At 39.0% G+C, this 27369-nt stretch overlaps 3 protein-coding genes across 3 annotated transcripts in view; 1 reads left to right on the plus strand and 2 right to left on the minus strand.

Annotated features, from left to right (window-relative positions):
* LOC144652486 (uncharacterized) overlaps positions 1-27369 on the minus strand; it is a 93474-nt gene that overhangs the window by 36194 nt on the left and 29911 nt on the right. The gene's annotated exons all lie outside the window — the stretch shown is intronic.
* On the plus strand, positions 14143-21187 carry LOC144648783 (elastase-1-like). The gene is made up of 7 exons (XM_078508244.1): positions 14143-14185; positions 14298-14430; positions 15007-15329; positions 17139-17271; positions 19405-19588; positions 19892-20201; positions 20902-21187. Exons 1-7 carry the CDS (start codon positions 14180-14182, stop codon positions 21124-21126), a joined length of 1314 nt encoding a protein of 437 aa, XP_078364370.1. The 5' UTR covers positions 14143-14179; the 3' UTR covers positions 21127-21187.
* The window catches only part of LOC144647943 (zinc metalloproteinase nas-6-like), an 11294-nt gene continuing 9370 nt past the window's right edge, over positions 25446-27369 (minus strand). The window contains exon 6 of the mRNA XM_078507613.1: positions 25446-25489. Coding sequence (XP_078363739.1) covers positions 25446-25489 — 44 coding nt within the window. The remainder of the gene's footprint in view (positions 25490-27369) is intronic.

Raw genomic sequence — 27369 nt, forward strand, 5'->3', positions numbered from 1 at the left:
GCATGGAAAAGAACTGTCACTTCAAGACGTGGAAATCAGTTACAAATGGCGCGTCAAGAAAATTGGATAACAGCTTCGCCGAGGGCTTAGGTTTTGTCGTAAATGAGGAAAACAGGATTTACAACATATCAGCGAACACCACGGTAAGCAAGTCTATGTTTTTATTTTACTCAGTTGAAGTTCACATGGGGAAAATTAACCTTTGCGTGGAATGTTTACATAATGTTGATAAGATCAACAATGTCACGGTCGGTTAAATTAACGAATTTTAAGCAACTTTGAGATCTGAAAGCATCGCACTAAATCATTTCTCCAGGAAATCCTTTTAGTATCGAAAAGAACAATCATTTATCTGTCTAACACCAAATTTTCGGCCATTTATTTCGCTTCGCTCATACTTAAATAAAGCGATAAGTTTGACCTATTTTGAATTAAATCAAAAGTGTGTCGAATAAACTTAATTATATTTTGTAAATAAAAGGACTTTAAGAGCAGAAATTGCTTTCGACGTACTAATTTGATGTTATTCTACGATATTAAATAGGTACTTTTCTTCCAGAGTGCTTTATTTTTCGACGCGAAGCTAACAAACTCGGCATAAATTTTGAGCTCCGAAAGCGTCAATTTTGCTGGATTTTAGAATTATCGATTTTCTCGAAAACAAATCGATATTTAGCCAAACAAAGTATACTGTGATTTATTTTATATTAAGGCCTACCCATGGTAAGAGAATGAGCGAAATCCATTACAGGGCTCTTGCCAAGAATTTTCATTTTTGTTTGAAATTTGTGCATATGTCCTCTTAAAGTGTAAAATACTAAGAAAACTTGGTCTTCGGGGAAGTCTCTTAATAGTACTTTCAATAATAATCAAAGTACTCCTCTTTCTCCTCTTGTGCACTTCAGTATGTTTTAAAGGGAGGTGGGGGGAGGCGCTTATTGGAGGCTGGGCACCTAAAACTTTTCCTACCTACATGGGTGGGTGCTTATTCAAGGTGGGCGCTTATTTGAGGTTGGGCGCTAAATCGAATAAATACGGTATCCTTATACATCCTTGTTAAATATTAGTTCTAGAAGAGTCTACTCCTGGTAACTTGCCAGTGCTGTAAATAACTATTGTCGATAAAGAAAATATTGTTTTGCAAAGACAAATTTTTCAATGATGTTAAATTGTAACTGTTTCACTGGGGATCCTTTGGTCTGGAAACTTGATCAAGCTCATTAAGGCCATTAATCAGCAACATTGAGAATCATTTTAAATATTATAATTAAAATACCCTGTACATACAAACAGCAATCAGTACACCACTGAAGTAAAATGAAACTTTCTTGAAAATCGTTTGTTTTTCTAGCCTTTTTTACTGATGAACTCTTATTGGATCTGCATGGACAGAGCTGTTATTGAAATATATAAAGCAGACAAAGAAGTAAGGGCCTGTTTATATGGAGGAGAGTTGTCCCTGGTAGGAGGGTTACCCTCCATACCGAGCCACCCCGGGCGAGAGAGCTTTTCATACGTTTCTTTATAAATAGCTGCGAACTGTTTATATGAGAAATTGCAAAGTTGGCTCGGGGGGCAGGGTAACCCTGGGAGGAGGGTCACTCGTTTTGAAGGTAGGGTGACCTTGGGGAGCGAGCCAACTTTTTTCCATATAAACAGTTTGGTTATTTTTGCCTTGCCTACCAGGGACAAGTTGACACATACGGAGCATGCGCAAATGCTGGAATCGGCCACAACAACATCGAAGTCGGTGGTAAATTTGACTAAAATGGTCTTTGTCGATGTTTCAGCGTTCCTGATTTTAGAAAAGGCCGCCATAATAGATATTTCAAAATAACTCTCGCCAGTCTTTCGAACCAACAGAGCCAAGTTTTGGCTCGGTCAACAGGGACAACTTTCTCATATAAACGCTCGGTAAAAGATAGCGCGGGGGAGAGGGTAACTCTCCTTTCAGGGCAACTCTACTCCATATAAACAGGCCCTAACACTAGAAAATAGCAATCTTTAACTTAAGGTGGAATTTGCCGTGATGAAAGAAACAGCTCTCAATTACAGCTTATTTCTACACATGGCAGAAAAATGTAGCCCGTGTCACTTTTATAATCTTTCAAGTGCTGATAAAGTTCATTTGTTTCCTTGAAATGTTTTGTCCTTTTTGTACGTTTATCTAAACTAAGGATCGGTGATTCCAGTACTGGCTGCATTTTCACGGACTGAAATCATTTTCGTTATGAGATATAAAAGAGTAGAAAGTCTATATTTACTTGGCGTATAACGAAGTGCAGATTGAATTATTTTACGGAAACTACAAAATACATTTTGCAGCAAAAGAAAACCCAACGCGTGCAAGTAATTATGCTTGTTAAATATTAGTTCCAGAAAGTCTACTCCTGGTTACTTGCCAACGTTATAAATAACTTTTTTTAATGTTATAAATAACTATTGTCAATAAAGAAACGAAAATATCGTTTGCAAAGACAAAATTTTCAAAGATGTGAATTTTTATCTGTTTCACTGGGGATCCTTCGGTCTGGAAAGGTGATCCAGCTCATTAAGGTCATTCATCAGCAATATTAAGAATCATTTTAAATATCATAATTAAGATACCCTGTTTATAGAAACAGCAATCAGTACACTATTGAAGTAAAATGAAACTTTCTTTTTGAAAATCGTTTGTATTTCTAGCTTTTATTACTGATGAACTCTAATTGGATCTGATTTCGTGTCTCTACGTTCTTTTTTTTGTAAACTGCATGTAAAGAGCTGTTATCGAAATATATAAAACAGACAAAGCAGTAACACTAGAAAATGGAAATCTTTAACTCTATTTGAAATTCGCAGTGATGAAGGAAATCAATTTGAGCTTATTTCGTGCACATGGTATAATAAAGTAGCCCGTATCACTTTTCAATATTTTAAGTACTGATAAGGTTTATTTGTTTTCTACAAACGATTTGTCCTCTTTGTACGTTTATCTAAACTAATGATCGGCGATTCCAGTACTGGCATCATTCTCACGGACTGAAATCATTGCCGTTATGAGATATAAAAGAGTAGAAAGTCCATATTTACTTGGCATATAACGAAGTGCAGATTGAATTATTTTACGGAAACTACAAAATACATTTTGCAGCAAAAGAAAACCCAACGCGTGCAAATAATTATGCTTGTTAAATATTAGCTCCAGATTATCTAGTTTTGAAATCAAATTATTCTTATGATTTGTAAAGAGTGTTTATTAGTACATTTAGCTCGTTTCTAATTAGGAAACGTATACATGAAGAGGATATAAAAAGTTTTCGAACGACTGTAAATTGCCATTATTGATTTGGACTACAAAAGGAAAGATTACAAGCAGTAAGGAAGGTAAGATGACTTTTTCTGCAAAAGTTTCTTCAGTTTTTTTGCCGAGGTTAAGTCTCTGGGCATTGCTGTTGCGTCGTTGTCGCGGTTTTCACAAACTCTCCATTTTCCCTGAAAATCATAAAAGACGGTATTTATGGGGCAATTGTATAGAAACAGCAAACAGTACACTATTTAAGTAATTAAACTTGTTCGTATTCCTTGCTTTTAATACTATTTAACTCAACTCGATTTCGTGGGTCTCTGCATTCTTTTTTGTAAATATACAGAGTTGTTATTCATAACGAAAAAAGACAAGGACAATTAACACTAGAAAAGTAAAATCGTTATCTTGCAATTGAGCTTTAATTCGCAGTGATGAAGGAAATCGATTTTAGTTTTATATTTCATGCACATGGCACCCGAACCTTTTTTTTCTATTTTTAAAGTGTTGTTAAGGCTCCCAACTTGATAATTAAGATCACCTTGTTAGACTACCTTGTTAGATCTTTCATATCTTTTATATCTTAAGATGATTTTTTTAGAACGTTTGGATCATAATATATCCTTTTAATCTCTTCAGATAGTTGTCCTTTAGATTTTTAAGATCATAAATTAAATTATTTTTCGGAATCTTTAAGTTCTATTTCTTTTTTAATTGTTTTGATTGTTTGCATTTCACATGTATAAGGAATAAAGTTTTTACTAGAAAATATAACAAGTTAAAAGGGTTAAGAAGCTTCTTCTGTTTTGTATAAAACCGTTTTGAATTTTAAGAACTTTTATCGTCACAAAACGTCGGTATTGATTAGATTATAAAATGGGGAAGCGTGTATTCGACTGGCATACCTAACTTTGGGCTACATGACTTATTACACTTCCAAACTCAATGTCACTAGAAGGAGAAATGCAGCGCATTTATATAACCATATTTTTTATTTAAAATCTGCTCTTGGTCATTTGCCAGTATTATTAATAACTATTGCCGGGAAAGATATAGATTGTGAAGACAAAATGTTTGAAGATGTGAAACTGTAACTGTTTATTAAAATTGAGGTTAAAAAGCTTTTAAAAATATCACTGAACGTTTTCGATTTATATTATCATCATCAAAGTAAAAATCTGCATGAAGCTGGGTAGCTTTATCTGTTACGTAATACCAGTTCCCATGGGGAACAAGGTTAGGTCAAATAATTGGACTTGTTTCACTCGTGTTAAGTTCTGGATGCAAATGTGCGATATAAAACGCTTGTTTTATTTTCCTAATCATCCATGAATGAGCGGTGGTTAGACCGTCCCACAAGAACTTCTGATCTGGGTGTTTTCAAAGATGTGAAATTGTAACTGTTTCACTTGGGTCCTTCGGTCTGGAAAGGTGATCCAGCTCATTAAGGCCATTCATCAGTAACATTAAGAATCATTTTAAATATCATAATTGAGATACCCCGTCCATAGAAACAGCAATCGGTACACTATTGAAGTAAAATGAAACTTTCTATTTGGAAACCGTTTGCATTTGTAGCTATTATAACTAATGAACTCTAATTGGATCTGACTGCGTGTGTCTCTGTGTTCTTTTCCTTTTTGTAAACTGCATATACAGAGCTGTTACCGAAATATATAAATCAGACAAAGCAGTAACACTAGAAAATGGCAATCTTTAACTTACGTTGGAATTCGCCGTGATGAAGGAAATCAATTACAGCTTATTTCGTGCACATGGCAGAATAATGTAGCTCGTAACACTTTTTTATCTTTCAAGTGCTGATAAGGTTCATTTATTTCCTTGACATGTTTTGTCCTTTTTGTACTTTTATGTTAACTAAGGATTAGCGATGCCAGGCATACGGACTGAAATCATTGCCGTTATGAGATATAAAAGAGTAGAAAGTCCATATTTAACTGGCATATAACAAAGTGCGGATTGAATTATTTTACGAAAACTACAAAATACATTTCGCAACAAAAGGAAACCCAACGCGTGCAAATAATTATGCTTTCAAAATATTAGTTCCAGATTATCTAGCTTTGAAATCAAACTATTCTTCTAATTTTGTAAAGAGTGTTGATTTGTATATTCAGTCCGTTTCTAATTAGGTAGCCTATACATAACGAGGATAAATAAATATTTTCAAACGACTGTATTTGCCATTATTGATTTGGACTACACAAGGAAAGATTACACGCAGTAGAGAGGGTAAGATGACTATTACTATAAAAGCAGCTTTTACTACAAAAGTAGTTTTAATGGTTTGCAGAGGTTATGTCTCTGGACACTGGTGTTGTGTAGTCCTGTTGGTTTTCCCAAACCCCTCATTGTCCCCGAAAATCATCCAAGACGGTATATATATATGTGGCACAGAAAACAAGAACCACTATTAGGTTACGTGTTTCTTTCCTAAACAAAGTATTATAATCATTATAAAAACGTTTACAGTACGATACAGTATCAACTAAAATAGTGAAAAATGCTGTAGTTGCTACTGACTTTTCTAAATGTCCATAACCTTTTTTCTATTATTATTATTATGCAGTCTTACAGTTGGATCAAAGCAGGAGGAGAGACATGACTCCTTTACCGCTTTGTTTTATAATTTCCGTCGCAATGCTTCTCTACAAATCTTCTATTCCCGTCCAAGGAAGAGTTGTAGATGCAAAAACGCCTCCAGGGAGGTTTAACGAGACAATGGCTGATTCAGGTAAGAAGAGAAACTATTCATTGAAGGCACAAGCAAATTTTCTTAAGGACCAAAACTTGGAATATTTCAGCAAAACTTTTTAACGACTAATTTTATTAGTTCGGGCTCTGTCTTCCAGACTGGCGAAGAAAAGGATTAATGGAATTATAAATGCTTTCGCTTTGTTCCCTTTGGGTGCAACTAATGAAGCAAAAATTCAGTCCTAAAACAATTTTCATTTTACAGTGATTTTAGCCAAAATACATCATATGAACCTAGTCTGAGTTTTGATTACCATTTTAAGGTATCTCCCTTCAGTTTTTTCTGGGTCATACCTACAATTTTAGCGACCTTCCCTCACTCAGATCGATATGAAAATTACACCATATATTAGCTTTAAATTGAAATTTGATTTAATTTACTTTTTAAGGTAATCGATATTTCCATGGCAACGGTAAACAGAAAACCGGCAAATGAGTCAATCCTGATTTTTGCGTGAATCAGATTTACCGCTAAAAAAACTAATATCAGCATCTTAAGCTATGATGTACTGCAAATACGCTCAAGGAAAAACCATTCAAATTAAATTCTAACCAAATGCTATCAATTACGCATAGGATGGTCTGCCTGCTTCAGAAATCCCTTGGGTGTTCAATACAGGTATATTGTCTCTGATTGGCAGATGACGGCTTCTTCTTACTACACCTCAAAACACAAACCCGCTCATGGTCGGCTCGACTTTTTTATGTATGACGGATGGTGTACAAAGACCCCTAGCAAAAGCGACGAATGGCTTCAGGTTGACCTTCGCAAGCTATAACAAGTGTGTGGTGTTGCTACTCAGGGAGGCGAAGTGAACGGTAAAGGGGCGTGGGCCACGGCTTTTAAGTTGTCTTACTCGCAGGATGGAAAACACTGGATAACTTATCAGGATGAAAACGGCAAGGAAGTGGTAAGATTTAAAATAATTTGGACGAAAGAGATGATAGCCATGACAATTTCACGTTGTTTGCGGTATAGTTAAATAATCAAATTTTGATGCTGGTCTTAAGAATAGCGTGGTGAATATGGTAAAGTCCTAACGCTATCCCAACTCGTTGGCTTAATTCTAAAACCCCCATGGTTGAATTCACATATGTCTGCTTTCAAGTGATGGTAGTATGTTTCTGTCGTTAAACTTGGATAGCAGAGTGTTCCTTGACCGTAAGTGTGACCTTCGAAGGGAAGTTCGTGACTCTGGATTGCCGCCATATTTAAAGGCCAAGGCCGGGCTCTTCGTCTCAGAAATTGGAATGTCAGCATTTTTTCTGGTCATTCTATCTGGCGACGTATCTCTGAACCCGGGACCGCTACCTAAACCCTGTGCCTATGACGACGATGTTGCTAGCGAGTTGTGCAGCGAGGATTCTCTGTCAGATGATTCTACAATAACTGATTACCACACAGATCAACTTGACTCCTCTGACGACGAAAGTGTGTATGACGAGAAGTATTTCGACCTTGGTCTTGGAAACAAGGGATTGCGTTTTGGATCATGGAATGTCAATGGGCTCTCGTTAGCAAAATTTGAACAGATTCGATCGTTTATGCTGGACAGACTACATCGTCCTCGGATTGATATTCTATCGATCAACGAGTCCGCTTTGAAGCCTAAAATTCCAGACTCGCTCTATGCTGTGCCGGGTTTCGACATTCACCGTAGAGATCGCAAAGGGACTAAACAAAAAGGGGGAGTATTGATCTATGTGAACCGGGAGTTGAAACATAAGAGAAGAACTGATCTAGAGGATTCGTCTGTTGAAGCTGTATGGTTGGAAGTGTATCCCTTCAAATCAAAGCGACCACTTTTATTTGGGGGTATTTATCGACCACCATCATATCTCAAGGAAGACGACGAACGTCTGGAAAGGAACCTTGAGTGCGCTAATCTTCTGAATCTAGAGACAGTCCTCGTCGGAGATACGAACATAAATTATCTAGCTATGTCGTCTTTCAAGAAACATCGTCTGGCTCGCGCTTTGACGAGTATGAATTTTAAACAACTAGTTACTGTTGTCACAAGGCCAATTAGTAAGACTTGTCTGGACCATATCTTTACTAATTACCCTCAGCGAATCAGCTCCGTCCTTGCACACACGTGTGGCCTTTCGGACCACCTTCCGGTATTTGCTGTAAGAAAGTATGCACGCAAAAATGGAGGTCCGCCCAAGAGCATTCACACAATACGTTACCGTGACATGAAAGGACTTGACATGGAAAAGTTAGTTTTAAGTTGGAAAAGTCAGTCAATTCAAGAAGCCCCCTGGGACGCTGTATTTGTTTTTGAGGATATTGATGATGTAGTTCACGCATGGGAGCAAACGTTCAACACCGTACTTGAATCGCATTGTCCCTGGCGCGAAAAACGAGTCAAACGTGAAACACAGTCTCCCTGGATGTCCAAGTCAGTCCTTAAACAGCTACACTCAAGGGATCATTTACTGAAGGTGGCGCGGCGCACGAACAGTCCAGATGATTGGGCAAATTATCGTTTAGCCAGGAACAAAGCAGTTTTCTCTTTACGGGAAGCCAAGCGTGAGTTCTATTCAAAGTCTCTTGAGGAAAACAGGAACAATGCGAGCGCGATCTGGAAGTGCATTAAAACGCTGACGGGCGCTAGCAAAAACAACTGCGGGATAACAAAGCTCGAAATCGGCGAACGTGTTGTTGAAGATTCCAAGGACATCTCGGAACATACGTATTTCTCAACGATTGCCGATAAACTGAGGAGTACTATGGCTCAGGCACCTTTTAGTCTTTCGAAACTGTTGAGCTTTGTGGAATCACGGAAAGACCCGGATGTTGTATTCTCGGCTCCTCAAATAACTAGTACACAGGTTGCTCGCATAATAATGAAGATAAACCCAAACAAGGCTTCTGGAGTTGACAAGATTAGTGCTCGTGTATTGCGAATTCCTGCTATTGCACCGAGTATAGCCAAGTTGACTAATTTATCACTGTCTAGCGGAACGTTCCCCCAAAGATGGAAGCTAGCTAAGGTCACTCCGCTATTCAAGAAGGGTGATCGAACTGATCCAAGCAACTTCCGTCCTATCTCGATTCTCCCAGTCTTGTCCAAGGTCATTGAGCGGCACATGCACGATTCTTTGTATACTTATCTGAATGACAACAACCTTCTCTACTCCAGGCAATCTGGCTTCCGGAAACATCATAGTACTGAAATAGCTCTGATCAAGATAGTGGATGAACTACTATTCAATCTCGACAATGATAAGGTGTCGGGTATGGTACTTGTGGACTATACCAAGGCATTTGACATGGTGGACCATGAACTGCTACTACGGAAGTTAGAGGTGTATGGGGTTATTAACAAAGAGCTAGTGTGGTGCCATTCATATCTCTCAAATAGGCAACAGGTGGTACAAGTGGGCGGTGAAGTTTCTTCGGAAATGCATATGGCTTACGGGGTTCCACAAGGATCTATACTAGGACCGCTATTCTTCCTATTGTTCATAAACGATTTGCCACTACACGTTTCAACTCAAGTAGACCTATATGCTGATGACACCACTGTCTGTGCCGCAGCTGACGTCGCCAATCTGCATCTTCTCAATGACTCTCTCAATACGTCGGTAGGGGAGATTGAGTCCTGGGCGAACGCGAACAAGCTTTTGTTAAACGAGAAGAAGACGAAGGTCTTGATGATCACTGGCAATCGCCTTGCTCCTAAGACAGGTGTTGAACTGTGCGTTAAGGCGGGAAACGGCGCCACAGCATTAGATAATGTATCAAGTGCAACATTACTTGGACTTGACATAGATAGCAAACTTTCGTTTAACGAACATGTAGAAAAGACATGTAAAAAAGTGGCCTCCCGTATTGCAATTCTTAGAAAAATAAGATCGTTTTTGCCGTTAGCACAACGCAAACAATACTATAACGCCTTAATACAACCTATTATAAATTATGGTAGCATAGTATGGTCGGTGTGCAACAAAGAATGTCTAAACAGAATTCTTAAACTACAGAAGCGCGCAGCCAGAGTCATTCTCTTTGCAGAACCGCGTGCATCATCTGTGGAACTTTTTAATAGACTGGGATGGATCCCAGTACACGAACAATGTAATATAAACAAATGCGCGCTAGTCCACAAACGGATCTTTGGAAACGTCCCTACCTTTTTAAGCGACCAACTTGTGTTAAATAGCCAAGCAAACAAAAGAAGCACTCGCTACGCTTATTTTAACTTGCGCTGCCCGAAATTCAGAAGGGAGACAGAAGGCGGGCGCACTTTTTCTGTTTCTGCCACCCGCCTTTGGAATGCTCTCCCTATCTCAAAAAGGCGAATCGAACAGCCGAAGCCCTTTAAAGAATCTCTCAGAGATCGGGTGTTTTCGGAGCAGCAGCTTTTACATCATTTTATTGTATAGTTTTAACTTTTTAGCTTCATATATCGTTTACTATTATGCATATTCGTATTCAATTTTCAATGTATATAGTGTTTTTATAATATTCTAGTGTAATTTTTAGGGAGGGCCACAGGTTTGTTAGCTTTGCTATTTAGTGTTACCCTCATTTTTAAATAAAGTCTTTATTATTATTATTATTATTATTAACGAAACAAAATTACGTCAAAATATGCATCCCCCCTCTCCACCGGGGTGTAAGCCATTCCCATCAAACTTTTGTTTGTTGTCATGTCAACATTGGATCCTCGAAGAACATTGTACTTTAAAAAGAAATACCCAAAAATAGTAAATAAATTTAAATGAAAATTTACAGTGACATCTTCCACAAAGTGGCTCTTCCTGTACCACCGATTCCAGACCGAATTGGAATGTAGTATTGTTAGTTTTTGTGGAGGGAGGAAAACCGGAGAATAAACCCTCGGTGCAGGACGAGAACCAACAACAAACTCAACCCACATATGAGGCCGGATCCGGGAATCGAACCTAAATCACAATGGTGGGAGGCGAGCGTTCTCACCACTGAGCCACCACTGCTCCCCATAATACCGTAAATATGCTTTACGACTGATACTTATCAATATAAACATCACCTGGTTTCTATGTAAAACCCATTAAATAAGCAGATAAAAGCGTTTGTTAACAAAGATTTATAATATTTTGCTCAACACAGGCTTTAAGTCGTTTCCTGGTAGTTTATTTTCAAACGGTTATAACCTCTCCGTATGATAGTATCTCCCAGACTTTGCAAATTCCTTGCGTATATTTGCAAATCCTCTGAATCTGTGCAACTTGCTTCCTCTAGAAACACTTTTATTTGCTGCTTTACGACTGCTACTAATCTTTATTACCAATATAAACAGCACTTGGTTTCTATGTACACTTTTACAGGAATTTCGCAGATTTGGCGATGATTTCAGAGTTGACAAGCACACGTTGAGACCTATAAATGCAAGATATATCCGCTTTAATCCAACAAAGCGGCGTGGACGGAACTGTCTTAGAGTGGAGTTGTATGGCGACCGTAAGTTATTATCTTTGCTCTATTTAGCTGTTTATTTCTTCAAATTCAATTGTTTTTTTAGTTAGTTGATGTTTTATAACTTTATAATTATGTCACATTTTTCTTTGTAATTTGCTTCTTTTTACTGACACATTTTTCCTTTTAGTGGCATGCTCTCAACATATCACCATTCTCACTATATTCTAACCTAATCTTTTAAATTACACACAGAAATCTCTGCCTGCTTCAATAATGCTGTCGGTGTTGGCAATCCGAGTATCATCCCTGATAAACAGATGACGGCATCTACTTATTATTCCTCCCAATACAAACCCGCTAATGGTCGCCTCAATAGAGGCGGCTCATGGTGTGCGAGGACCCCTAGCAGGACCGACGAATGGCTTCAGGTTGACCTTGGACAGATTTTTGAAGTGTGTGGTGTTGCTACTCAAGGAGCGAGGCACTACAGCGAATGGGTCGTGGCATTTAAGCTGTCTTACTCGCAGGATGGAAAATACTGGATAACTTACAATGATAAAAATGGAAAGGAAATGGTACAAAATATATGGTTGAAATCGGTTACAACTTTGCGTTGTTTACGGTGTAGTACGAATAGAAAAGCGCTTGGAATATCGTATATCGTAAATATTAACACCGTTAGGGAACGGTCGTATAGTTTTCGTCGTAAAAAAACCTCAAACTTGAAGGCTTACATGTACCCCAATGGTTAAAGACAAATCGTCTGCTAGCTAAATTACACTATGTCGGGTTACAACCGCTTGGTGTGAAAGCCATCTCCCTCTTACTCTTATTGACATATTACAGTCAAAACAGCTCGAGCGTTCCTATCAAGGGTGAATTAATGAATTCGTTAATGGCAATTTGGTTCCATTCTTTGCTTCAATATTCCATTCTTGAATTGAATATTTCAATGGTCTTGAATGTTCAAACGGCGACTCGATTCAAAATTCAAATGTTCATTTCATAATGTCTGGCTTCATGCGACAGACACGTGAGAATTTGAAAAGGTTCCCTACTTTGCATAAAATGGGTCAACGACAATTTTTCCCACTTTGCCTTCTGCCAGTAGTATTTTTGTGCCTTTTCAGTGCACCAAAATGTCTTGCCTCTCTTTTGATATTATCACTGGGTCGAGAGAAAAGCAAGCGAAGAACAAAATGATGAGAAAACATCACGTGTGACATTTCACGGCTACCAAGATTACGCAAATTTCGGCCAAATTCCCACGTGCCGGTCTCGTTAAGCCAGACAACCATCAAATAAACATTCGAGTTTTGAGTCGAGTCGCGGTTTGAACATTCAAATATTCAATTCAAGAATGGAATATTTAAGGAAAGAATGAAATCAAATGTCCATTAATAAATTCATTAATTCACCCTTGATAGGAACGCTTGAGCTGTTTTTACTGTAAGGGGATGTTGTGCGCACGAGCAAGCTATTTATATTACTTTGAAACATGTGATTGGTCGAGAGCATTCAGTCAATATACAGTAGCATGTAAACTTGACATGATAACCCAACATCTGCAGCAGATATTGGGTTATCATGTCGAGTTCAAAGTCCGCCTAGTTTCCAAGCCCCTCGGCCGTGTAGTGCTGTCAAACTTTTGATAATATGGCTGAGCGATTCTCCTCCGTTGCTGAAGAAGAATTGAAAATTTTGATCGAGAATAAAGATTCTAAAAACACCAACAAAAACAAGTGTAAAAAAAAAAACATCAACAAAAACAAGTGTAAAAATTCTGAATGATTATTAAAACAGTAGTTATAGTTACTACAATGGAATCAAGTTTAAAAGAGTAAAGTTATGAGCTTAGTACGGTATGATGTTTCAAACATCTGACCGAGACAAACGTCATCAGCTGTTGTTATACCTCTCAACTGAAATGCAATTTTCTTGGATTTGCCCGTGATCATGACGTGTGCGGCTCGAAACCACAGCACAGGAATGAACACGAAGTAATTCGAAGTTTTGGCTAAAAGCTAAGCATTTATCATTGCTTTGTTCCTACTCGGGAGCCAACAGTGAAAATACAAAATTAGTTTGTAGACGGAAATTTAATTAAACTCAAAGAAGGATATTTCTAAATGTAAATTCTAAAGCCCAAAGCATCACGCGGGTGTAAAAATTTCGATGAATAAATTCCTATCGTTTTCAGCTGAAGGAAAATTCATTGTTAAATATTAAATACAGAGCGTTTACAGACTGTCCCCACAGACACAGTTTTGTTTCTATAACCTGTCTTTGGTTCATATTTTGGCCACAAAGACGTAAGTTTTATTTAGCTTGTACATATTATATTTAGCGCTCAAAACTTACGGTTGTAAATCCAACATAAATACAACCTCAGACTCAGAGGCTTAATTTTATACTGACCCGCAATAAACACGCGCACGTGGAAGCTTATTAACTGGTGAGGACATTGGTAACGATTTTCTTTTTAAGTCTCGCATTTTCCGGAAACTTAAACGTACTAGCTTGGATTTTGAATTCTTAGAACACTTTTATTTCTACGAAAAACACCATGTTTTTTCACTTATGTAGCCTTCACAACTGAAAGGTTTTTAATTTCCCGAAATCTTCCAGCATACCAAACACCAATTGTGACGTCACAATTTTTATTTCTGAGAATTTCCCGACAATTTTCCCGAGCCGCTACTCTACGATTTATGAAGGTTAAAAAATATCAAATTTTGGTTCATTTGATCTTTAATTTGATGCTGTGACTGCGATTAATCTTTATTACCAATTTAAAGATCACTTGATTTTGTATGTTCACCTTCACAGGAATTTCGCAGATATGGCGAGAAAAACACAGTTGACTACCAGATGTTAAAACCAATATATGCAAGATATGTCCGATTTAATCCAACTAAGCGGCATGGATGGAATTGTCTCAGGGGGGAAGTGTATGGCACGGGTGAGTTACTATCTTTGCTTTATTAAGTGTATTTCTTCATTATTGGAATTTTCAGTTGCAACTTTTCTATGCTTAGTGTCAGAAGAAAGTTCAAATCGACAAATTTTCCGTATTATCTTCTTTAATAATTTTCACTTTTTTACACATATTTCCTTTTACTGAAATAATCGTAACCTCTTTGGTTCGATCCATATTAACGGTTTGGGTTTTGACTAGGATTTGCGTGCACTCGCGTTGACTTGTGATAACTTTCGCTCATTTTAATCGGAATCAAATGTACATGCAAGTTGACGGGGTTTTTTTTTAATGTTTGGCCACACAACACAAGTCAACATAACTTTAGTTGACTATTGGCTGTCAAGTACTGAATTGCAGCGCCTGCTGTGGCCTTGAAATGAATGCCCTTTTAAAAAACTTCGTTGTCCGTTTTGCCACTCAATGTAAGTTTGTGAGCAGTTTCAACTTCTGACTGCTTGCAACTCCGTTTGATAAGTTAAGGGCGCTGACTTTTTATTATTTTCGACGCTCACGGAGAAACCATTCTCACTATTTTCTGACCTTTTTAATTACACATAGAAATCTCTACCTGCTTCAGTAATGCTGTTGGTGTTGCCAGTCCGAGTATCATCCCTAATAAACAGATGACGGCATCTACTTATTATTCCTCCGAATACACACCCGCTAATGGTCGACTCAATAGAGGCATTGCATGGTGTGCGAGGACGCCTAGCAGGAACGACGAATGGCTTCAGGTTGACCTTGGCCAGCTTTTTCAAGTGTGTGGTGTTGGTACTCAGGGAGAAAGACACCACAACGAGTGGGTCGTAGCATTTAAGCTGTCTTACTCGCAGGATGGAAAATACTGGACAACTTATAAGGACGCAAATGGAAAAGAAATGGTGAGATTTATTGCAATTTGACAAAAGACACAATGGCAATGAAATGGTGAGACCAATGTATTGAAATGGTTAAATATAAGAAAAGGTGGTTTTGGTGCTGGTATTTGGATAGCTTTAAGGATATCGTATAGACCTTTGCATAAATTGCGTCTATATTTGAATAATAATTCTAATACATCCTAAGCCTCACATTCACGTGAAAAATCCTTTGTCTTTGATGATGTGATGTAATGATTCTAAGGATGTACAAAGTATTGTTATTCAAGTTTGGACGCCATTTATGCCATTTATGCAAAGAATCTAAAAGCCTGGTACGGCAGGGGTACGGCATAAAAAGTTTGCTTTGCTCACTTTTCACTCGCGTCAAAGATGAGACAAATATGGATGACTCTCTTTGACACAGATGTCAAAGGTAAGCAAGTCCTTTGACTGAAATCGCCTTTGACAGAGATTTGACAGAGATTCGTCAAAGTTAGCAATAGATTTTACGCGAGACAAAGGCATCTTTGACCCTAGTCAAAGTCGCATTTCACTATTCCTTTGTCTCAGCTTTGATAAGCATCAAAAGCGTATAATCTTTGATCAAAATAAAAGAGGGCCTTTGTCACAATGCAATCAAAGGTATCTCAAAGTTTTGGCAAAAACGGCCTTTGCCACCTTTACCCAAAGTCGAAGGTATGGGATAAAGTCAATTTTTCGTGCCGCGAATTATTCCCCAAACTAGATTGCTTTTAAATTCTCATGATCAATCACTCACATCTGTTTGCTAACGGAACAATATTCTGTCGGTTTATAAAGCCCCTCGTGTATAAGCCCTTCACTCCATCTTTTTCTTATAACATTATTAACAATAGATTTTCGGAGAACAGTCTACCAAACGGTTATAAGCCCCCTGTATAGTAAACCCAACCAAACTCACTGCTAGGCATAAATAGATTGGGCTCGGCAACTTTAAGCGTTTTTAGCAATTTTTTGTAGTACCAGCAACCTAGGGCAACTTTTGCCTTCCTTGGCAACTTTTGAGCAACAAATTGATATAAAACCGATCCAAACCATAAAAGGTAATTTCATTTCGAAGGATTTTATTAAAACTGGTTTTATCAAAACTGATTTTATTAATAACGATATACAATAAAATGAAAATAAAAGAACTCTTGCTTTTCGCCCACGAAATCTGGACAGCGGCTATCTATCTAACGGGCGCTTAAATCCAGCGGTTACTCGCTCCAACATAGAGCCTACCGCCGGCCAATCTCGAGCCCAGAGTGTCTCCCGGCTCCGCGGTCCGTCAGCGGTTGGTCAGCGGTAGGGTCGCCGGTACACGAGTTCATCCCATACCGCTGACCGACTAGATGGACTCTGGGCTCGAGATTGACCGCCGGCCATCTTAATATTTGCCGAAGTGCGAGTCACTTACCGTCGATTGCATCTACCTGTGTACGCACGTGCTAAAAACATATTTTCAAATGACGTCAAACGTCAGCGTTTCAGGTGTCAAACTTTGAAGTTTAGTTCAGACGAGGAAAATGAAAATAATTCAGACATTGACCCTATTGAGGTTGCCACAGACGCTGGGGCAACTCTTAGTTAACCTGCAAGCGCTTCAATTTCTAGAAAACGCAAAATTCACTCTAGAGAGCAAGCAACGTTTCTAAATGATGGTGGCAACTTTTTGATATTTGAGCAACTTTTGGGTATATTGTGAAGCAACTTTTCCTGAATTTACCGGCACAATCTATTCATGCCTATTCACTGCTACCCATATTTCTTAGCAATATAAATATCACTTGCATTTTGTAACTTTTACAGGTATTTCACAGAAACGGCGAGCGTAACACAGCTGACAAACACATGTTAAAACCAGTATCTGCAAAATATATTCGCTTTAATCCAACTGCGCGGCATAGATGGAATTGTCTCAGAGTGGAGGTGTATGGCGCGGGTGAGTTGCTATCTTTGCTTTATTTAGCTCTTTGTTCCTTCATATTGGTATTTTTACAAAGTTAGTCGAAGTCCTTGTACAATTTTTCTATGGGATGTGCCAGAAGAAAGTTTAAATCTGCTCATGTTCCTTATTCTATTCCCTAATAATTTTCTTCTTGTCTGCACATTTGTCCTTTAAATGACATACTCGCAAACTTTTTTAGTCCATCTATATTAAAGGCAAATTTTGCATCTAGTAGCGATTCTGTTTGCCTAGGAAATTTCGTGCGTGCATTTTGACTCCATGGGTTTACCAAGTTTTCTTAGGTATAGGGCGCGCACGAGCACAGCCCTATATACCTAAGAAAGTTCGGTAAGCCCAGGGAGCAAAAAAATATTGGTTATAAGGTTAGCGTACAACCGACCAACCGACCGTAGAGACACTGGGGGTGGAGGGGGGGTGAGGGGCGGGGCGGAGGGAGGGAAGGGGATGTCCTGAGACAACTCGAGCGGGAAAGGAGCGTTTTTCTTGGCGTCAAAATCGTTGGCGCGTTCTTCACTTCCTAAGGGCCTGTTTATATGGAGGAGAGTTGTCCCTGGTAGGAGGGTTACCCTCCATACCGAGCAACCCCGGGCGAGAGAGCTTTTCATACGTTTCTTTATAAATAGCTGCGAACTGTTTATATGAGAAATTGCAAAGTTGGCTCGGGGGGCAGGGTGACCCTGGGTGGAGGGTCACTCGCTTTGAAAATAGGGTGACCCTTGGGAGCGAGCCAACTTTTTTCCATATAAACAGTTTGGTTATTTTCGCCTCGCCTACCAGGGACAAGCTGACACATACAGAGCATGCGCAAACGCTGCAGTTGACCAAAACAAAATTGCAGATACATTGAAATCGAATTCGGCGGTAAATTTGTCCAAAAATGGTCGTGGTCGATGTTTCAGCGTTCCTTATTTAAAAAAGGCAGACATAATAGATGTTTCAAAACAACTCTCGCCAGTCTTTTGAACCGAGAGGGCCAAGTTTTGGCTCCGTCAACAGGGATAACTTTTTCATATAAACGCTCGGCAAAAGATAGCTCGGGGGAGAGGGTAGAACTCCTACCAGGGACAACTCTCCTCCATATAAACAGGCCCTAAGCTGAATAAAGGAAGCAGACAAGGAGGAGGATCTTCTCTTCATTTATTCTTCATCCGCAGTTCAAATATATGATTTCATATATTCATTATTTCATCTTCGTCTTTCCCGGGTATTGTTAGCTCAATTGTTAGTTGGCTTGTTAGCTCAATTAGTTAGAGCGCTGCACCGGTAGCGCAGAGGTCAGGGTTCAAGTCCCGGGAAGCTTGATTTTTTTTCAGGTTTACTTTTCGAAACTGCTTAAGTTGTGTTTATAACTGCGGGGATCTTATCTTCATTTATTGTAGGTTTTGTTTTTTGTTCGCTATTTTGGTGGTTGACGGTGCACAAAACCTGACAAAATACAATAGGTGGTTACGTGTGTTCATGCAACTAACCAATCTTAAAAAACTCATTAATAATTCATAAAGAAAATACAAAAGAATTTAATGTTTAATGAGTGTCTTTATATCTGTTAAAGACACGGCTAAACTTTACGTCCAATTTTCTAGGCCAAAATAACCCCAAATCTAAATATTAGTGCAAGAATAAGTTGATCTACATCAGAAGATTTTTACTGAAGTCGTTCAATAAATTCGTAGTTCGTGTTTTATCAAGTCAAAAACACTCGGCTGCGCCTCGTGTTTTAAACTTGATAAAACACTGCTGCTCATTTATTAAACATTACATAAAATTATTACGATTAAGTAACTCATGCATAGTGTATGAGCGCGAAACAAAACATGTACACTGACATCCTTCGACCAGTTGGGATTTTTAACAAGGTTCTGCTCTATTTACAATATTTGTTTTTTTATTTACAGTGTCCCCAATGAGCACAGCAGTGCTAAATACATTGACTTTTAAATAAAGTGATTTATTTAAGTGATTTATTTTATGGTTGTACGATCAACAGACACATATCTTTCCTTCCTCCATACTGTTTGCTCAAGTTTATTTCGTAAAGCCAAGTCCCAGGAGAGTGTTGGTTGATTACCTAACTGATTTTCAAGATTTGATTTTCTTCTCCGATAGTGCTGACTGATTGCGGTGTAAAATTGTCCAAAAGAATCGTGGGTGGACAACACGCCAGTCCAGGAGAATGGCGCTGGCAGGTGCAAATTGTTGGCGGCTGTGGCGGTTCCCTTTTGACTCCACAGTGGGTGATCACCGCTGCACATTGCCTGGAAGGTAAAAATGCTGCAGACATCAAAATAACGTGAGTAACGTGTTTCTTTATTTATCACGATCATGACATTGTAAGCGCTCTTTTTAAACTGTCATTTCGCTATCCCAGTAATAATAGACTTGGTCCGGCTCACGCTTAAACGGTGGGTGCTCTTTCTTCAGACAAAGTGCCAACCTTGAAAGAGCCGTTGTCACGATCATCATCATTATAGATGTTAATCAGTGTCCATAAATTAAGGAAATTTGTATTTAATGTAAGAGACGTGAAACATGTGTCCATGAAAGCAGTCATCATTAACATCAATATTCTCTACCAATTTTTTCCCTTTATCAGACTTGGCCAACACACTCGTTTTAAAAAGAGTGGGAAGGAGCAGGTTTATTCAATCAGTAAATTCATCATGCATCCTCAGTACGACCCGGATGAATTAGACTATGACATTGCATTGATGAAACTGACCAAACCCGCTACTATAAACGAGCACGTGGGTACTATCTGCTTGCCTGAGTCCACCAAAAAACTGCCGGTCGGAACAGTCCTCTGGCAAACTGGCTGGGGTAAGACTTCCAACGAAGGCTCAGGGTCGGACGTGTTAAAAGAGCTGGAGATTGTCACCGTGCCTCCAAACAGCGGGTCATTTCCTGTAGGTATCATGTAATGAACACCGAAATGGCCTTGAGCCAAAATCAGCTTTTAAAATCATTTCGTCTTGGTTGGTTTTATGGTGCAGTATTGTGCTATTACAAGACAAGCGGGGTATGAATTGAAAAATTCAATAAATATTGGAACACTGGAGCTAAGATATAACAGTTTCATTTTATCCCAAAAAAAGGGGGGGTAGTCAAGCATATTAATGAAAGAGAGGTACAAAGATCCTTTTTGAATTTGAAATTTGAGGACTTTTCCTGACGTAAAAATTTGCGCTGACTCTTTAGGTATAATGTTTTTGTGGAAGCATTTTTGAGAAGGAATGAACCTTGTAAATGGTCCTCCCCGGCACTAATACACCTAAGTACCTCCTGCCATCTCTCTGAGTTATGATTTTGGGCAAGACACTTTACTTAACACGTAGTCGCTAGTCGCTTCATGCTACAGAAACCGGAAAAAGCCTAGCCTGATGGACCACTAGGACCGAACGCAGACTTCTCCCACCCCCCTTCTCCACCTGGACAACTTATATGCGGAGGTTTACGGCCGCAAACAATACAACTCTGTATAATTTGTTGGCAAAGCGTTCACTTAGACATCTGTGAAATTTACGGTTTTTTGTTATGTACATTCTGTTATACGAGGCTCTCAAATCATGTCAAGGCTATTACATTTTTTGTTTTCTTCCTTTTCAGATATCTAACTCGGAGTTCCTTACCACCGCTACACAAAAAGAACACGGGCATTGCCACGGAGACTCGGGTGGACCAGTGGTGAATGAACGAAACGGCCGGTGGTATTTAGAGGGGGTTGTCAGCACGGTTTCTAGTAAGGGCTGTGCTCTGCCTGGCAAGTACGATGGACAGGCTGATGTGCGAGTCCTTCTCCCGTGGATCACAGATACCATGAAAAATAATTGATAATGTAGAGTGTATCACAAAATGATTTCAACGTCCTGGATCATAAAAGAGAATGATACTCATCAAATGAATTGAAGTTTGTCGTTTCTTTATTTTAAACTGTTATTTTGAAAGTGGATAACGTAAAAAATTTCAATACCGAATCCCGGGGGGGGGGGTACTCCCTATAATGGCCTATACGGGGAGGCTCCGCCCGAAAGGGGTACCTTTTTCAGGCTCCAGGTATATAAAAGGGTAGGGATTTCACAAGTTTAGGTATACGAAAGGGTATAGAAATCTGTCATTTAGGTTTTTGAAAGGGCTTTTAATTAAAATATTTCGAACAGATGCAATTTATGGCTGTATTATTTCAATTTATTAAGCGCTACTTGAAAATGAAAAGAAAACGTCATGTTTTAAGTCTATACCATGACTTTCAGGTATATGAAAGGGGTACCTTTTTTCATTAATAAGTATATGAAAGGGGTACAATTTCTGGCAAAATGGTATATAAAAAAGTAAGGGGTAAGAGCTCGGGGCGGAGCCTCCCCGTACAAAACTTTTTTGAGTACCCCCCCCCCCCCGGGTACCGAATTGAATGTTGTATCCGAAATGAACGGTTGTTGTTATTTAAAAATGAATGAGATACCACTGCAAATAATACAATAACTGCTCAAAAGTTATTCGCGATTAGCGCGTTGACCATGAAAATGACGTAAATATCGAAACAAAATTGGGAAATTTTCGCCACTTTACCAAAACACAGAATCAGGCGAGATTTGATATATCAGCTGGAGTATTTAGAAGCAAATTTTCCACACATTCATTGGCTCTAAATATACTGAAAGAAGTATATGTTATTTGCCGGCCGGAAGGTCCGTATAGGGAAAAAGTCTGCCCGAGTTCTTACGTTTGAGGCCGTAGGCCGTGCTCAAAACCGAGAGTACAGTTTTTCCCCTATACGGACAGTACGGACCGACTTAGGGCCTCTTCACATGAGCCCGGTGTACGAGCTGTCTCAGTTACCAGGACGGATTTTGACCTCTGTTATTATGGAAAATTTTAGCCCGGTTGACGGGGATAAAATTCAAGAAACGAAGGCAAAATGGCCGCCGGGACGCAACTTTTTTTAAAAAAATAGCTTCCCTTTCGTAACTGGGCGGTCAAAATGGCATAATTTTGCCTTGTTTCTATTTCCACTTTAGAAATATGCGAATTAGCTTTATAAAAAAAGTTAAAAGGGTCGATAAAGCTACGATAGTCGCAAAAGATGCAACTTTATGTGTCGCAATTTTGGTTTCGTTTCTTGAATTTTATCCCCGTCAACCGGGCTAAAACTTTCCATATGAACAGACGTCAAAATCTGTCCTGGTAACCGTTAACCGGGCTCATGTGAAGAGGCCCTTATCGCTTTTCCGATGCAGACAATAAATTTCACCATCAAACATTTCATACGAAACTTACACACATTTCTTATTTGTTAGTGAATCGAACAGTTATTCAAGTCCGCTAAGAATTGACTGCTTTCTCGTTCGATGCTATCTCTTCCCATTAGTTTTACTTTCTTTGAAGAAGCCACGTGGTTCCAACGTTAGCACTTTCAACGTCCACCGCTCTATGCCGTTCCAAAAAATGAAGCCGCCCATTTGTTTTTGCAGAGGCTACACTTTGGAACCGGGCCCTTTCTGTGCAGAACTCTCCTTGTCTAAATCTATTCGCCACGGCGAAGCAAAGTACTAAGCAGAGCGTTCGTTTCGATCAAACAACCAACGAAGTGGGAGATATACAATCAATAATTATTACAGAAAGTTGTGAAAATCTAACAAGTGGGTGTCAGATAGCCTTGACAAAGCCAACAATTGGATAACCTAGCAAGTATGTGACATGATCGAGTTCCATTGTAAAAATATAACAAAGGAAAACAAACCTGTCCGAATAGGCACTGCTAATTACATAGAAAAATTATCTAATTTTCTTTGTTGGACAAGTAATTTCAAAAACTCGTGCTTCGGGTTTCACCAGGTTTCCAAACGCTCTAAAACAATAAAACCACTCGGCCGCAAAAGTTTTCTCGCGTTTGGAAACCTGATGAAACCCTCGCACTCGTTTTTGAAATAGTACCTAAAACACGTCACATGGCAAGCGTATTTGCATGTATCTCATACCTGCTATCAGTAATGTCATAATCTCACTTCATTTGTTTCTGAACATAGTTTTCTTTTCATGGGAGTTGCGTGAATGGGTCATTGATAGCTTGTGCTCTCAGGTTTCGTAGCGCGAATTCTATTTTTTTACCACCAGAATAAAGTGATCTTTGATCGTCTTTCGCACTTGGGAAATTTCTTTTGTGAATACCGTATTTACTCGAATAGCGCCGCAGCGCTTATTAAATTTTTCGCGCCTCAAGTGCGGCGCTTATTTAAAACTTGGACTCCACAAACAATGTCACCTAGACAAAAATTCTACAGTAACTCAAAGAAGGCTATTTTTGGATAGAAAAAAATAATGGGCAACGGTAAAACATAATAACTTGAACTATAAAACATTGCTTTTGATGGAAAGGAATTTCCGAGGCTGTTTCAGAGTTGCTTTGTAGTGCTATTTTTAGTTTTTCGGAATTCTTCGAACAAGCGCCTCATCGTTACTGCGGCGCTTATTAACTTTTTTGTCCCAAATGCGGCGCTTATTCGGGGGAGGCGCTTATTCGAGTAAATACGGTAATCAACTTCGCTCCCTGTAAGAGAGAGACTGAGGCTGGAGAATAATTTGTTTTTGATTAGCATGTGCTGAAATGCGTTTTAAGAACGTTTCTGTCAGCACATTTACCGTTTAATGCATTAATTAATTGCGGTTTAATATCAGAATGGAGCGAGTGAGTGAGGAAATTCAAGGTCATAACTTAACGTCATTACCATGAGGTAACAATGTCATCTGCATGTTGTACCTACAGAAAGACCCTATAATATAAAGGATTGTGTTTCTTCCAAGATTAAATTATATGCGGATGGTACAAAGATTTATAGAGAACTCCGTAACCCGGCCCTTGATGTACAAACCCTTCAAACTGATCTTGATAACCTTGGCAACTGGGCAAAACATGAAAACTACGTTTAAATGAGGAAAAGTGTCGAGCAATGCGTACAACGCATTCCCGTGAAAAATCGACTACAGACTATAGAATAGGTACGGCTTTAGAGTCGATTAAAGGATGTCAAAAGATTTTAAGACCTCAACTGGAGTGAACAAAACAGAACCGTGGTGAACAAGGCCAATAAGGTCCTTGCGCTTATAAAACGGACCGTTGGAGAAGCGAATACAAAAACGTTTTCGCTGCTGTACAACTCACTGGCTGGACCTCTCTTAGAGTACGCCGCACCAGAGTGGAGCCCCTACATTGTCAAAGATATCCATGCGATTGGGTGGAAATTGAGAGTGTGCAAAGACGTGCGTCGAGATTAGCTCTCAGGCAGAAAAGAGGCGACATGTCCTACGAGGAGCGATGTAATATTTTAAATTGGCCATTCTTGTCCACTCGCAAGACATATTTCTCACTAGTGGAATGCTCTAAGATAGTGTTTGGTTCGTCTCATCTGGATTTGGATGAATATTTTGAATTCGCAAAAGTCCAGGCAACCAGTAGCCTGCGAAAACAGACGCAGCAAGCGGATCGGAGCGTGAGAGGCGGCTGTTTTCGCAGGCTACGCAACCAGAGCAAATCACTCATATAAACATTCTTTTTTTATCAGAGTAATTAGGGAATGGAACAGTTTACCGAAGGATATTGTCGAAGCGGAAGATCTCGACTTTTTTTAAATCTAGACTTAAATCAATTTTAAAGTTTTAACTTTTTAAATACATTTTTAACCTTTCATTTATGTTTAATATAATTTAAACTGTAATCTTTTAATCTTTTTTAGTATGTTTAAATTTTTTTAGGGGAGTTTTATCAATAGGGCTAACCTCCGAACTCCCGTTTTAAAATTTATGTATATTTTATTATATATGGAATTTAAAATTAACATGTGTGTATGTTTAAAGAAACGATAGCCACAGCAGTCTCTTGATACTTATTGTCACAGATTACACAACACTCGGAAAGGTGCAACGTAAGCTTGTTGTCATGGGGATAAGCCATGCAACCAAGCAAAACTGCTGGTTCAGCTGGTTCTTGCACAGGAAACCAAACCGAAAGGGCTTGGTAGTCCTGTGGCAGACACTTGTGAACCAATCCTGTGGCACTCTGCTGCTATCTATCATGACTTTTTTCCACTTGTTTATTTGCATGTTCTTTCTTTGAATACTTGAATTTAGCTTCTTTTAGCTGTCTTTCCCATTGTTTCCTATGCAGTGTGTAGAGCTTCATGGCTACTTGTGCATCTTGTACCTGTGAACATGGTAAATTTATCAAATGAGAATAAAAAATTTGACAAAAACACGACACTCTAGAGTTTTACAAACATGTTTAGGCAGATACATCCGCCATCTCCAGTGTGAAATGAACAAGGTGTACATAACAATTATTCTATGAGCCCGCGTTGGATACGAGGTGGTAAATAGTCAACGAGGCGCGAAGCGCCGAGTTGGCTATAACGACTCGTATCCAACAAGGGCGAATAGAATAATTGTTTTATTAAATTATTCTTTAAGTTTAAATCGACTGGACATTTCAGTTTAATGTAAACGAAGTGATAGTATAAGGAGGCGAGAAAATTTGTGGCGTGGTGTTCACTTCATGAGAATGAAACATACGAGGAAAGCGAGCGAGAGAGTTTTCTTCCCAAGATTTTCATCCAATAATCTCCTCTAAAGTCGTCTATTTATCCTGGAAATTGTGACATTAGACAACAGTTCAGATTTACGGGATGATCCGAAGCAAAAGCTTTTCTGGAAACTACACGTCTTGTGCAAGTAGAACGAAGCAAGTGTTTACATTGTACTTGTAATTTACGGCTCCACGGCTGTCATCAAGACTGCTATATTTTTTGAAGCGAAATTGGGCTCAAAGTGGAACAGGTTTATTGACGTATAAAAGGACAAGACCAAGATTTAAAGGTAACAAACTTTACAGAAGTGCTGAGCCTAATTTTATGACGTACAATGAATGAAACTGTGTCAGTTTGCCGTTCTTTCGTAAATTATTTGCTGCTTTTCTACTTTATTCACTCGCTCTTGTTGTGCGTAGTTAATTTCACTATGGCATTTCTGTGGTTTTTGCAGGCACCGCTGATTATTTCTTGTTCATAAAGCTCGCCAAATTTGCTGTTTTCAACCATTTTTCTGATGGAACTGTCGCTTCCCGCAGAAAAAAATTACGCTGAGCGGCACTTGCCGCACTCATTTCCCATATAAGGTCAAACATAGGTATACGAGCTGATAACCGGGATTCAGTGAACCAATCAGAAAGCTAGAAACGCAATATCCGAGGTATAATATAGATAGTCCACAAAACAATGATAATGGTTACAACTAGAGCAATAACAAAAGTAATGAAAAAATTAAACAGAAAGTTCACTGCTATTATTCAGACAAATGAGAATATCTTTTAATCTCCTCCGCTCTGAGTTTGAGTAATAAATCCTCCTAACTCACTAACAACTATTTGTTTTGCTCTGAGCTGTGAGAATTTTGATTTGCATCAATAAAATATCAGCTACATGATGTTGCTTTTATTCCCATCACCTGTCTGCTCGGGGGGGGGGTACTCCCATAAATTTCGGATAGGGGTGTGCCGCCAAGGTTCTTAAACCCTGACCCTATTTAAGGATAAAGAAAGCGAAAATTGATACCCTTTTTAAGGCCCAAAACCGAAAAATGACACCCTATTCAAGGGGAGGGGAAGCATTCCGTGACGACCCAAATAACGGCTAACCCGCGCACGGCAAGACACGAATCTTTATAAAATCGCTTTACTAATACCTGAACAGAAAATTACGTTTTAAGATACCTTTTTTTCGTTTAGCTGGGCGTTTATTTTAGCTAATAAAATTTAGGTACCCTATCTAAGGATCACACTGGGAACACATTGTCAAAAGGAGCAAAAATGATACCTATTTAAGGACTGAGAACCTCAAAAACCCTACCCTATCGGGCGGCACATACCTATATAGGCCACATGTGGGAGTACTCCCCCCCCCCCCTGGGCCTGTCTGTTGACCACATTTTTCCCTGGTCTACACTCTCACAGGGAAAGGCATTGTGGCCTAATCATTAGCACGCTCAACCCCGAGTCGAATGTCCTGGGTTCGAGCCCTGGCCTGGGCGCTG

The sequence above is a fragment of the Oculina patagonica genome, chromosome 4 (assembly GCF_052425735.1).
Source record: "Oculina patagonica isolate OP01 chromosome 4, crgOcupat, whole genome shotgun sequence".
Classification (NCBI taxonomy): Eukaryota; Metazoa; Cnidaria; class Anthozoa; order Scleractinia; family Oculinidae; genus Oculina; species Oculina patagonica.